A 14,011-nucleotide genomic window follows, 5' to 3' on the forward strand; every position below is an offset into this window, starting at 1 on the left:
AATTTAACTTACTAGGTATGTTAAACCACTCTGCGGCCACCTAGTGGTCCAGTGTGGTAATTAGGAAAACAAAGGGGGGGAAAGGAGAAGTCAGGGAAAGGAATCATGGAGAAAATAATATATTGGTGATAAAACAATTGAGGTCTAGCTCAATGTTTAACCCTGATGGTGTAAGGGTCTGAAGCTCAGAAATCCATCTTGATTCATTTTGAAAGATTTGTTTCATCATGTTGGCTCCTCTCCAATGTCTGTCTATAGCAGGGGGTCTTCAAACTTACGGCCCTCCAGTTGTTCAGGAACTACAATTCCCATCATGCCCAGTCATGTCTGTGAATATCAGTGTGTTACAATGCCTCATGGGATGTGTAGTTCTACAACAGCTGGAAGGCCGTAGTTTGAGGATCCCTGGTCTTGAGTGTCAATGGCATAAAAAAACTCAAGAGCGTTGACACCAAGTAAAAAGTCAAATTTTCATTATAATGTGCTGACCTGGTCCTTTGTGTTTGTTCTTGTTTACCTCGTCTGATATCGTTTGAAAACTTTTGTAGCATTATTGATCAACTGATCAAATTTCGGGAATTCTGAGAGCCACGTTTCCTTCTTTTTACAGGTAAAGCCCCTTCTACAAGTGACCCGACAGGAGGAGGAGCTGCTGGCCAAAGACGAGGAGCTGCTGAAGGTGAAGGAGAAGCAGTCGAAGGCGGAGGGGGAGCTGGTGGAGATGGAGAGGAAACACCAGCAGGTGAGTGGTAGAGAATATCGAATTTACGTTTCATAGTCAAGGCTGCTATTTGGTGGTCTAAAGCCTCGTACACGCGATCGGATTGTGTGAGGACAGGCTGTTGTCGGAAAATGTTACCGTTTTTTGTACGCTCCATCGGACAATTGTTGTCGATTTTTCCGCCAACAAATATGGGATTGCATGCTTTAAAATGGTCCGCCAACAATTGTGTGTTGTTGGTTTATTGGATCGTCTGTACACAAGTCCTTCAGACACATGCTCGGAATAGAAAGAAAAGATAACCGCTCAGTAGTATTCAAAGAGCCTCCTCACTGAATCCAAACCATGGGTGCCGGCAATGCAATGACAATGCAAAAAATATGAAGGGAACTTGGACAGCCGCACTACAAAAACGTTCCTTTTATTAAAATAGATCACAAAATAAACATGCCACAGCAAAAATTGGAACAAAAGCTAACGCGTTTCGCACTGTAGCTTCAGTGCTTAGTCATAGCTAGTACCAACATGCTCGGAAGCAATGCTCACCATAACCAGCTGCCGCCTAAAATTGAGAAGCGTGTGGGGGGTGCTGCCGCTGCAAATTGAGGTCTGGGGGGGGGGGGTGTTGCTCTGGGCGCCTCACAAAAAGAAATTATAAAAGAAATGAAAAAAAAAAATGTATAAAAAACAAAAGCCATTTGGGCCCTTTAATAAAAAATAAAAAAAAGGGGGGGTTGCCATCCGGGGCCCTGGGCACCTCTGGGCCCTTAAATATGAACAAAAAAGAAATTAAAAAGGGGGGGGGGGGTTGCCATCCAGGCCCCTGGGGACCTCCGGGCCCTTTAATAAAAATATATATATATAATATAAACTATTTTTTTGTAAAAAAAAGGGAGGGGGGGGGCCTTAAAAAAGGGGGTTGCCATTCGTGCCCCTTACAGGGGTACTGCCTGTACCCCCCTGATGGTAGCCCTGACATAACACAACATTAGTAGAAGTTGCCCAAAGGGTGACGCTTGACAAGTTCATGGCCAACGCCCTTCGGACAAAAGTCCTACGCCTTGTCCGCAGAAAATCTGATCGTGTGTACGAGGTTTTACAGTAAAGTGATTTAGAAGTCAGACTCCTGGAAATCAATGGTGGAATTTTTCGAGAACATGATATGATACGATATGATCTCTTCTTACCTTCTGTGATCTCATTGTCCAGCTGGTGGAGGAGAAGAACATCCTGGCCGAGCAACTCCAGGCGGAGACGGAACTATTTGCAGAGGCCGAGGAGATGAGGGCCCGTCTGGCGGTCAAGAAACAGGAACTGGAGGAGATTCTGAGGGACATGGAGATCCGAATGGAGGAAGAAGAGGAGAGGAATCAGGTTCTGCAGAACGAGAAGAAGAAGATGCAGTCTCATGTCCAGGTATGGGGACCGCCTTTGCTCTATCCATCTATACAGTACAGTGGAACCTCGGATTACGAGTATAATCCATTCCAGGAGAATGCTCGTAATCCAAAGTACTTGCATATCAAAGCGAGTTTCCCCATTGAAGTCAATGGAAAACGAAAATAATTTGTTCCGCATTGACTTCAATGGCATGCAATACCGCATGTGGCCAGAGGTGGGGGGGGGCGGGCTGGAGAGCCTCGGAAAGGCCTGAGGACAGCTCGGCTGACCTCAGAAACAGAGTCTTTCCGAACTGCGCCGCTCTACAACACTCGCAAACCGAGTCAAGATTTTTAAAAATACAGCGCTCGTTTTGCGAAATGTTTGTTAGCCGCGTTGCTCGCACTCCGAGGATCTCCTGGTATATCTCAGTAAGCATTTATAAACGGGCAGTTTGAGGACCAGGTGGTCTTCCAAACTACACCAAGCTAGTTCTTAACCTGTTTAGTAACCTCACCAAATGTTTTGATGCTCCTGCATTCTCCAGTTCCTGATGCAGGAAGTTCCATCGATCGTTATTTGACTTTGTCTCATCAGTGCTCCATCTTCTTCTCAATGAAATGTTCTGTTTTTTGCCCCCTGTAGGATCTGGAGGAACAGCTGGATGAGGAAGAGGCAGCCCGACAGAAGCTACAGCTGGAGAAAGTAACAGCGGAATCCAAGATAAAGAAGATGGAAGAAGATATCCTTCTACTAGAGGACCAGAACTCCAAGTTTGTGAAGGTGCGGGGACATTGGGTAGCAAATATGGATATAGAGCGTGGGTCATCAATACACCGAATACCAACAACTGATAGTATTTAGATATAAACTTCATTCTCCTGTATTAGAATGTTGGGTGTATAATGGCACACAGTATGGGTTGGTAGTAAGAGTAGAAACTTTAACTAAACCTCATGCTGAAATAGCAAGTTTAACCAGAGTAATCCCCAAATGGAAAGGAGTATGGCACAACTGCAAACCTACCAAGACATGGCCGTCCACCTAAACTGGCCAGGCAAGGAGAGCATTCATCAGAGGCCCATGGTAACTCTGGAGGAGCTGCAGAGATCCACAGCTCGGGGGGAGAAACAACGTATAATGCCCTTTTTTTTACTGGGCCCTTGGCTTCATTGGAATCCAGGCCCAAAGGCAACATGAGCCGAGTGCAAGATCTTGTATGGGAGAAAGATAGACATACTTGAGGTCCATACAACATATAATGTCCTGCACCCTTTTTTACTGGGCCCTCTTGGTTTCATTGCAATGCTTAGGATCCAGGCCCAAAGGCTACATGAGCCGAGTGAAAGATCTTGTATGGGAGAAAGAGACCTACCAGAGGTCCAAAGAACGTATAATGTCCTGGACCCTTTTTTACTGGACCCTTGCTTTCATTGGAATGCGTGGGATCCATGCCCCAAAGGCCGAGTGCTAGATCTTGTATGGGAGAAAGTCTTCACAACTTGAGCAATATTTTATGCAGGGGCGTAGATAAGGGTGGGGGTCAGGGGTGTTCAAACCCCCCCCCCCCCCAATAGCATCCTTGCAAAATGCCCAGACAGTGTCCCTGCTGTTTAGCCTCAGCACAGTAGAAGCAGTCAGAGTTTGAGTGCAGACCCCCTTCTATTGTGCCCAATCCCCTCAGTTTAATAAGGGGTCCCCCTTAAAGCATGAAATTACTGCAAGGTCTCATTGCAAAGCCTCATGGCCCCACTCTGCTGTTACATGTTTTTACCGTACATCCCCCAGTGTAAATGATGCCTTTTGAGTTTGAAAGACCTGAACCCCTCCCCCCCCCCCCCCCCCCCCCAGGAAAAAATAAATCTACAGCCCTGATTTTATGGAGAAAAATATTCAGCAGTTAACATTATATTGGATGTAGAAGGCACGTATTCCCAGTTAGAATAATTTATCCCGAATTAAAAACTTGCCTAAACACCCTCAATGGTTTTTCCCAAATTGTTCTCCTCAGGAGAAGAAGCTTATGGAGGAGAGGATATCGGAGTGCAGCGCACAGCTAGCGGAGGAAGAGGAGAAAGCCAAAAACTTGGCCAAGCTGAAGAACAAGCAGGAGATGATGATTACGGACCTTGAAGGTATAATGTAGACTGTTGTTGTAAATTCTTCATTTCCACACCCTCGGCCTTTTCAAGGGTCATCATATATTTTTTTTCTGTCTGACTTTCAGAAAGATTAAAAAAGGAGGAGAAGACGCGGCAGGAATTGGAGAAGTCCAAAAGGAAGCTGGACGGGGAGACCTCCGACCTCGCGGACCAAATCGCTGAGCTGCAGGCCCAGATCGAAGAACTGAAATTACAGTTGGCCAAAAAAGAGGAGGAGCTGCAAGCTGCTTTAGCCAGGTGATTGGAGAAGCTCCATGTGAAGGTCTAGACTAGGAGTCGCCAAACTTTTCAAACAAAAGACCGGTCTACTGTCCTTCGCACTTTAGGAGGGCCGGATTGTGGCCTTTTAGAGAGAGGGGGATGGGAGAGAGATAATTATATATATTTTTTAAAGATAATATGCCTGAGCGGAGAAGATATATATTGTATATCATCAATGTTATGAAATGAATAGTATGCCGTTTAAAAAAAGTTTGGACACCCCTGGTTTTAATCTCATTAACCTATTTACTCTTTGTCCCCCTCTGTTCCCATGATAGGGGAGATGAGGAGGTGGTGCAGAAGAACAATGCTCTGAAGCTGGTGCGGGAGTTACAGGCCCAGATTGCAGAGTTACAAGAAGACTTGGAGTCTGAAAAGGCTTCCCGGAACAAAGCGGAGAAGCAGAAGAGGGACCTGAGCGAGGAGCTGGAGGCACTAAAGACGGAGCTGGAGGACACTCTGGACACCACAGCTGCCCAGCAGGAACTGAGGTATTTACTGAAGGCAATTTCCACGTTGGGGTTGTCTCCTGTGACTGAAGACAATTTCCACGTTGGGGTTGTCTCCTGTGACTGAAGACAATTTCCATGTTGGGGTTGTCTCCTGTGACTGAAGACAATTTCCACGTTGGGGTTGTCTCCTGTGACTGAAGACAATTTCCATGTTGGGGTTGTCTCCTGTGACTGAAGGCAATTTCCACCTTGGGGTTGTCTCCTGTGACTGAAGGCAATTTCCACCTTGGGGTTGTCTCCTGTGACTGAAGGCAATTTCCACCTTGGGGTTGTCTCCTGTGACTGAAGGCAATTTCCATCTCGGGATTGTCTCCTGTGACTGAAGGCAATTTCCATCTCGGGGTTGTCTCCTGTGACTGAAGGCAATTTCCACCTTGGGGTTGTCTCCTGTGACTGAAGACAATTTCCATGTTGGGGTTGTCTCCTGTGACTGAAGACAATTTCCATGTTGGGGTTGTCTCCTGTGACTGGCCACTGTCAAGTTGACACTCAAATTTCTTTCTTCTTTGAGGACCAAACGTGAGCAGGAAGTGACTGAGCTGAAAAAGAGCATTGAGGAGGAAACCAAAAACCACGAGGCTCAGATCCAGGAAATGAGGCAGCGCCAAGCCACCGCCCTGGAGGAGTTATCTGAACAGCTGGAGCAGGCCAAGAGGGTAAGATTCCGAGACCTGGATCTAGGAGGGCTACTTGAGGTTAAATGTGGAAATTTCCCTTCGATAGGCCACCAATTTTACTTGACACTTCCAGTGAGGAGTAGGGAAGTTCTGCCTCTTGATCCTTATTGGGAGTTTTTTGGGGGTTTTGTAAAAATCAAAGTTCTTTAGACCTTTTATTTCCCTGTGTCCTGCACAGCTCAAAGTGAACCTGGAGAAGAACAAGCAGAGCCTGGACTCTGAGAACAAGGAGCTGGTCGGTGAGGTGAAGGTTCTTCAGCAGCAGAAGTCGGAGTCCGAGTACAAGAGGAAAAAACTGGAGGGTCAAGTTCAAGAGTTTCACGCCAAGGTGTCCGAGGGGGACAGGCTGCGCGCCGAGCTGGCAGAAAAGACCAGCAAACTTCAGGTACCGCGTCCCACCTACGAAGCCTTCCATCACTTACCTGAAAGGCCAATATGCTGTTGGTCGGCTTTTCCATACATCCCCCCAACTGAATCCTGTTGACTTATGAAATAGACACGACTAGTTCTTCTTTATCATGACAGTGGGTTTTATGCTGAAAGGTTGTGATATGATACATAATGATTTATTATTGACTATTACAGAATGAGCTGGACAACGTGTCAACCTTGCTGGAGGAAGCTGAGAAGAAAGGGATTAAACTGGTCAAGGACGTCACTGGCCTGGAGTCCCAGCTGCAGGACACTCAGGTCTGTTCGGTGCGATTCCTGGATTGTTAGCGCTTGGCTATTATGTTCTTACGGCTGCATTCACACCTGAGCGTTTTGTCGCCTGAAGCATGAAGCTCCAAAACGCTAGAGGGGAAAAAATACATTATTCTCAATGGAGACGGTTCACATCTCCACTCCAAAACGCCGAACGCCTGAAGCTCAGACAAGTTCTGGAGACTTTTTTGTCGCTCTAATTCAGCGTATTTGGGCGTTTTTTTGCTTTTAGCATTAGTGACCCTAGACCTGTCCAAAATCGCGGTAAAAAAACGCCGCTCAGGTGTGAATGCAGCCTTCAGGTCAAGATATAAAACACTGGTTTGATGGGGTGGTGGGGGTCAAAAGGTGAAAACAAATTGCTGCAAAGTCACAGAAATCATGTAGCAGCTCAATTGTACATGGATAGTAAAAGTTTGCAGCAGATGAGGACATGGACCTGTGTTGCGGGAAATAAAATCGCATCATCCATGGCAGGCTTTATTTATATTATGAAAAAACAAAGTGCAGCGCATAAATTATTTTCTTTTTTATTATATATATATATAGATTTTATAGAGAGAGATAGATATATATATATATATATATATATAAAAAATAGAGATATAATATATATATATATATATATATATATATATATATATATATATATATATATATATATATATATATATATATATATACACACACACATATACATACACACACATCTATTGGATAGACAGATATTATTAATATATATACATATATACACACACACACACAGTAAAACCTTGGTTTGAGAGCGTTTTGGAAGACGAGCAAAATGTTTTAATACATCTTGCCTTGATATATAAGCGATGTCTTGATATAAGAGTAGCGTCATGTCACCACTGAGTATAAAAGAGAAGAGAGGCTCCTCCTCTAAGTGTAGCAATATGGTTACATGTAATGAAGGGACAACATTTAGCAACTTATTGCTACACTTAAGGCTCATACACACGGTAGGACATCCAACAAAATTTCCCTTGGATTTTTGTCTTAATTGATTTGTCCGATCACACCCATAGCATACACACGCTCGGACTTTTCTGCAAACTTTTCTAACACTTTCCCAACATCACGTGGTTTTACTTGCTCTTTACCGCCACCCTTTGGTTAACTTCTGCTATTGTTGGTTGAGTTTAACATTGGTTCTGAGCATGCGCATTTGTACTTTGTCCAAAAGTCCGATGGTTTGCTGTACACACGGTCGCACTTTGCACAATCGGACTTTTCGGAACAGAAAGTTGGTCCGTTCACAGACCCAACTTTTTGTCCGATTGAAGCCAAAAAAGTTGGTCCGATGGAACATACACACGGTCGGACAAATACGAAAAGTGCCGGATTTTGAAGTTGGTTGGGCAAAAGTCCGACCGTGTGTACGGGGCTTTAGAGGCGCCTCTCTTCTCTTATATACCCTGTAAAAAAATGCTTTGATATACAAGTGTTTTGGATTACAAGCATGTTTCTGGAACGAGTTATTCTCGTAAACCAAAGTTTTACTGTATGTATGTGTGTTATTTATATATATATATATATATATATATATATATATATATATATATATATATATATATATATCATAGAAATACAAATAATTATGAACACCCTATACCAAGTTTTGAGGTATAGTGCTAGCTCCTTTATGTTATTATGATGCCACGATTTAGACACCCTAGCATGGTTTTTATTTTATTTATGTTTTATATAACGGGAGAAGTGGAATACCCCAATGGTGGGTTGGTGAACTTTGGAAAGGTTAGGGAAGGAGTCGTCTCTCTACGATTTGTAAAATAAACAAACTTGAGTTGACTTGGCTGAGCAGACACCACCTACATCTGAAATAGAACTTCTGGGTGGACTGACTGTGTTCAATCGGGCTTACCGTATATACTCAAGTATAAACCAAGTTTTTCAGCACATTTTTTGGTGCTGAAAATGCCCCCCCTCGGCTTATACTCGAGTCACCTTTTTCCGCCTGATCTCCCGGACTTTGGGGACCCGGTACCGGCCGGCCGTAGGTCCCCTGGACCCCAAACTTGGCACACTTATAGCCCCTGTTCTCCTCTACAAAGTTTGTTGTCTGGGGGACCTACGGCCGGGGAGCACCGTTTTCTTTCAAAGCCGGGCACCCCTTCCATAGACTCCCATGTTAAACGGTCATTTCTCCTGTAAATTTGGGGACCCGGTCGTAGGTCTCCGGGACCCGAAACGTGGCACACTGGTAGCCCATGTTGTCCTCTACAAGTGTGCAAAGTTTGCTGTCTGGGGGACCTATGGCCGGGGAGCACAGATATTTTGAAGCCAGGCGCCGCTTCTATAGACTCCCATGTTAAACATAAGTCTAGTCATGGGCACAGTGAGGCATGCAGATGGACAACCTAGGCTTATACTCAAGTAAATAAGTTTTCCCATTTTTTTTTTTTTTTTTGTGGTAAAATTAGGTGCCTCGGCTTATATTCGAGTATATACGGTAATTAATTTCACACAAAAAGAAAATCCCCAATTTACGCTTTGTCCCTTTGACAGGAACTGCTCCAGGAAGAGACTCGGCAGAAGCTGAACCTTAGCAGCCGTATCCGACAGCTAGAGGAGGAGAAGGGCAACCTGCTGGAGCAACAGGAGGAAGAGGAGGAGGCCCGCAAGGCCATGGAGAAGCAGATTGTCAACCTCCAGGCACAGGTAGGCACCCTTTGTCGTTGGAATATTATATGTTCTAAAAAGGGGCTGCATAATGAGGAAAATGTCCTAACCAATCAGAATTCAATTTGTTGCCTTTTCCCCCGATTACGTAATATCAGCTGACGGCTTTTCTACTTTTTAAACCAGCTTGTAGAATCCAAGAAGAAGCTGGAAGATGACGTGGGCACGATCGAAGGGTTAGAAGAGGTGAAAAAGAAGCTCATGAAGGACATGGAGCTAATGGGCCTTCGCTTGGAGGAAAAGGGCCTGGCCTTCGAGAAGATGGAGAAGACCAAAAACAGACTTCAGCAAGAGCTGGATGACTTGATTGTGGACCTCGATCACCAGAGGCAGATTGTCTCCAACCTGGAGAAGAAACAGAAGAAGTTTGACCAGGTCAGTTGACGTTGCCCCTTCCTTTACTAGATTATGTCCAGTACCTCTCCTGAGATGTATATAAAGATTTCCCTTGTTTATGAAACCCGACATTAATCTCATCCGTCTGTCCCACCAGCTTCTTGCTGAAGAAAAGACCATCTCAGCCCGGTGCGCCGAGGAACGCGATCGGGCCGAGGCGGACGCGCGGGAAAAGGAGACCAAAGCTTTGTCATTAGCCAGAGCCCTGGAGGAGGCGCTGGAGGCTCGCGATGAACTTGAGAGGATGAACAAGCAGTTGAGAGCAGAGATGGAAGATCTGATGAGCTCCAAAGATGATGTTGGGAAGAGCGTAAGTTACCTGAAAGATCTGTTCGGTCACAAGGATCAGTGTTTTCGTAATGTTGGGGGTTTTGCCACAGATTACCACAGCCTTTCTAAACTAGGGTTCCATGGAATCTTTGGGTTTCTCCAGAGGTTGCTAGGGGTTCCTTGAACAATGTCTGCCTCTCAGATAGGTAGCCACTGACAACACTTATCATTTTAGCTTTCTGTAAGGGGGGATTCCTCCAAATGACCACAAATGTAAGGAGCTGATAATCACACTAATGTACTATGGGCTGTAGATGAAAACTCCTCCTACAAGCTTTGACTAGACACTAATAGAAGTCACAAGACTGCTAATATACTGCTGATGAGAAAAGGTATTTAGCCGTTTATATTTACTAAAATAGATATAGTGGCTGCAGGCTCCTGGGGAGATCAGATATAGTGACTGCAGGCTCCTGGGGAGGGCAGATATAGTGACTGCATGCTCCTGGGGAGAGCAGATATAGTGACTGCAGGCTCCTGGGGAGAGCAGATATAGTGACTGCTAGCTCCTGGGGAGAGCAGATATAGTGACTGCAGGCACCTTGGGAGAGCAGATATAGTGACTGCAGGCTCCTGGGGAGAGCAGATATAGTGACTGCAGGCTCCTGGGGAGAGCAGATATAGTGACTGCAGGCTCCTGGGGAGAGCAGATATAGTGACTGCAGGCTCCTGGGGAGAGCAGATATAGTGACTGCAGGCTCCTGGGGAGAGCAGATATAGTGACTGCATGCTCCTGGGGAGACCAGATATAGTCACTGCAGGCTCCTGGGAGAGCAGATATAGTGACTGCAGGCTCCTGGGAGAGCAGATATAGTGACTGCATGCTCCTTGGGAGAGCAGATATAGTGACTGCAGGCTCCTGGGGAGAGCAGATATAGTGACTGCATGCTCCTGGGGGGAGCAGATATAGTGACTGCAGGCTCCTGGGGAGAGCAGATATAGTGACTGCAGGCTCCTGGGGGGGGATCAGATATAGTGACTGCAGGCTCCTGGGGAGAGCAGATATAGTGAAACTTGGTTGTAGGTGTAGAATCGGTCCAGTTGAGGTGTTGCCCAACTCTATATCATTTCTTTGTTAGAACTTCGGCTTTTTGTTGTGGCCTTTTTCGGCACATTCTGATTCTTGGTGTCTTTTTTTTTTTTTTGCCAGGTTCACGAGTTGGAAAAATCGAAGCGCGCTCTGGAGCAGCAGGTGGAAGAGATGAGAACTCAGCTGGAAGAACTGGAAGATGAGCTGCAGGGAACGGAAGACGCAAAGCTGCGCCTGGAAGTCAATATGCAGGCCATGAAGGCGCAGTTTGAGCGAGACTTGCAGGCACGGGATGAGCAGAACGAAGAGAAGAAGCGCATGTTGGTCAAGCAGGTAGGTGACCCATCCTGCTGGGGGGGGGGGGGGGGTTTGCTTTACCGAGTTCCATCTAGGACCTTTCCGATCTTCATCCAGTCATAGTCTGCCGTGGTAATTGGGTTTCCATATAGTTTGTGTTCATCTTTCCAAGGTGCGGGAGTTGGAGGCGGAGCTGGAAGATGAGCGCAAACAGCGAGCTCTGGCTGTGGCTTCCAAGAAGAAACTGGAAATGGATTTGAAGGATCTGGAGTCTCAAATTGAGGCGGCCAATAAAGGACGTGAAGACGCCATCAAACAACTGCGTAAGCTGCAGGTAACGTGGAGAACAGCGGACAATCTTCAGAACAAAGAATGAAAAGTTCTGAGATCCACCATCGCCCTTCCTTGTTAGTTTCTTACTTTTGATCACTTTTATTCTCGGCAGGCGCAAATGAAGGACTACCAGCGGGAATTGGAAGACGCCAGGGCATCCCGGGATGACATCTTCGCTCAGTCTAAGGAGAATGAGAAGAAGCTGAAGAACCTGGAGGCCGAAATTCTTCAACTTCAGGAGGTACGAGTGTTACAGAATGCCGTTGGCTTGACGGTCCAGCATCTCAATACCCCTGTACTGCTGCAAGGCCTTACCACCAACGTGCATGGCTGAGCAAACATACAGTACATATCTACTATACATGCATCGCTCGTCTCGTGTAATCCCATTGAAAGCGCTGCAGAAAATAAAAATGGCTGCCAAAAATAAAAAACCTCCCAACTTCCTCTAGTGAGCTGACAACAAGGGCTGCCGATGGGGGGGACCACCAGTCCTCCGGTAGGGGGCCCGGGCACACAGTGGGGCCCGGACAGCAGAGGGAATTGGTGTGGTTGGACGGAGGGGCAATTACAGAAGGATGCCCTTTGCGGCTCTGTGCAGCAGCTAAAAGACAGTTTCTCCCCCTCCTGCCAGCTTTCGGCTGTATGCATCAGGATTACCGATCCCTGCCAATTGCCATGCAGGGAGTACGCCGTCAGTGCGGTAAGTGGTTTTACACGGGGCCACATATTTGCTTACTGTTGGCGCTAAGGGGGTGGAACCTATTTTTTATTGCGCCGAACCCCCCACCACCACAAGTATAAATTAGGCTTTATGGTGCAGTGACTGTAACGCCGATTCACGGTTCCTAACCCTCGGTCCGCTGTTCGTTGACTTTCAGTGACACGTTTTACTTTACACCCTTAGGATCTGGCCGCCTCTGAGCGCGGGCGCCGCCACGCCGAGCAGGAGAGAGACGAACTCGCTGACGAGATCTCAAACAGCACTTCAGGAAAGTGAGTGATATATTTTAAATTGAACTCAGCTGTGCGTCTATACTATGTGGCAGCAAAGTGGCACCACCCTACACCAGGGATCCTTAAACTACGGCCCTCCAGCTGTTACGGAACTACACATCCCATGAGGCATTGTAAAACTCTGACATTCACAGACATGACTGGGCATGATGGGAATTGTAGTTCCTGAACAACTGGAGGGCCGTAGTTTGAAGACCCATGACTTACACCATGCTGCCATATGTATGCGTTCTGCCGGTGCATTGCCATGAAATGAGATTTGCCATGGAATGAGATGGTCCACCTCCATCTCATCCTATTGGCTCACTCATGTCACGTGACAAAACATCAGTCACAGCTAGGTTATCATAGGGAGAGGATCTCCTCTCCCTGTGATAGCCCGATAGCACTGTCAGCAGCGTGCCTCCCGCCAGCGCTAAGTACACCCCGCGCCCGCAGCTCTACTCCCCGTCCCCCGTTAAGGCTCAGGGAACGGGGCGAGTCTACGCTATTAGCGTTGGCTACGTTAGTAGCGTAACGTAGCCAACGCTAGGTCTACGCTAATAGCGTAGACTCGCCCCAGAATGATGGCAGAGCTGGTGGTCTAATAGCGTAGACTCGCCCCGTTCCCTGAGCCTTAACGGGGGACGGGGAGTAGAGCTGCGGGGTGTACGTAATCGGGGAGTAGAGCTGCGGGCGCGGGGTGTACTTAGCGCTGGCGGGAGGCACGCTGCTGACAGTGCTATCGGGCTATCACAGGGAGAGGAGATCCTCTCCCTATGATAGCCTAGCTGTGACTGATGTTTTGTCACGTGACATGAGTGAGCCAATAGGATGAGATGGAGGCGGACCATCTCATTCCATGGCAAATCTCATTTCATGGCAATGCACCGGCATCGCTGTGTTGTGCTCGGAGCTCATTTAACTAAAGGACCGGGCCAATTTTTCACACTCGTGTTTTCACGTTAAAAATCTGTTTATTTTTTGCTAGAAAATTACTTGGAACCCCCAAAAACATTATTTAATTTTTTCAGACACCATAGAGAATAAAATGGCAGCCATCGCAATACTTTGTCACGCTGTATTAGCGCAGCGGTCTTACAAGCGCAATTTAAAAAAATAAAAATATTTTTTGACTTAAAATTTAAAACAGTAAAGTTAGCCCAATTTTGTGTTTTTTATATTGTGAAAGATAATGTTACGCCAAGTAAATTGATACCCAACATGTTACGCATCAAAATTGCGCCCGCTCGCAGAATGGCGACAAACATTTACCCTTAAAATTTTTCCATAGGCGAAGTTTAAATAATTTCTACAGGTTGCATGTTTTGAGATACAGAGCCCAGTGCTGGAATTATTGCTCTCGCTCTAACGATCGCGGCGATACCTCACATGTGTGGGTTGAACACCATTTTCATATGCGTGCGCGACTTGCGTATATTTTTGCTTCTGCACGCAAGCTCAGAGGAGCAGGTCGCTTTAAAAAA

At 46.3% G+C, this 14,011-nt stretch overlaps 1 protein-coding gene across 3 annotated transcripts in view; it reads left to right on the top strand.

Moving 5' to 3' along the window:
• MYH10 (myosin heavy chain 10) overlaps window positions 1-14,011 on the top strand; it is a 126,848-nt gene that overhangs the window by 104,014 nt on the left and 8,823 nt on the right. For all 3 annotated transcript variants that reach the window (XM_040331131.1, XM_040331132.1, XM_040331133.1), the window contains exons 23-38: window positions 611-742; window positions 1,931-2,137; window positions 2,747-2,884; window positions 4,113-4,236; window positions 4,329-4,500; window positions 4,803-5,015; window positions 5,548-5,692; window positions 5,892-6,098; window positions 6,299-6,403; window positions 8,969-9,121; window positions 9,269-9,517; window positions 9,636-9,848; window positions 11,019-11,231; window positions 11,368-11,529; window positions 11,641-11,769; window positions 12,436-12,524. In XM_040331131.1, coding sequence (XP_040187065.1) covers window positions 611-742; window positions 1,931-2,137; window positions 2,747-2,884; window positions 4,113-4,236; window positions 4,329-4,500; window positions 4,803-5,015; window positions 5,548-5,692; window positions 5,892-6,098; window positions 6,299-6,403; window positions 8,969-9,121; window positions 9,269-9,517; window positions 9,636-9,848; window positions 11,019-11,231; window positions 11,368-11,529; window positions 11,641-11,769; window positions 12,436-12,524 — 2,651 coding nt within the window. The remainder of the gene's footprint in view (window positions 1-610; window positions 743-1,930; window positions 2,138-2,746; window positions 2,885-4,112; window positions 4,237-4,328; window positions 4,501-4,802; window positions 5,016-5,547; window positions 5,693-5,891; window positions 6,099-6,298; window positions 6,404-8,968; window positions 9,122-9,268; window positions 9,518-9,635; window positions 9,849-11,018; window positions 11,232-11,367; window positions 11,530-11,640; window positions 11,770-12,435; window positions 12,525-14,011) is intronic.

This window comes from Rana temporaria, chromosome 12 (genome assembly GCF_905171775.1).
Source record: "Rana temporaria chromosome 12, aRanTem1.1, whole genome shotgun sequence".
NCBI classification, from domain to species: Eukaryota; Metazoa; Chordata; class Amphibia; order Anura; family Ranidae; genus Rana; species Rana temporaria.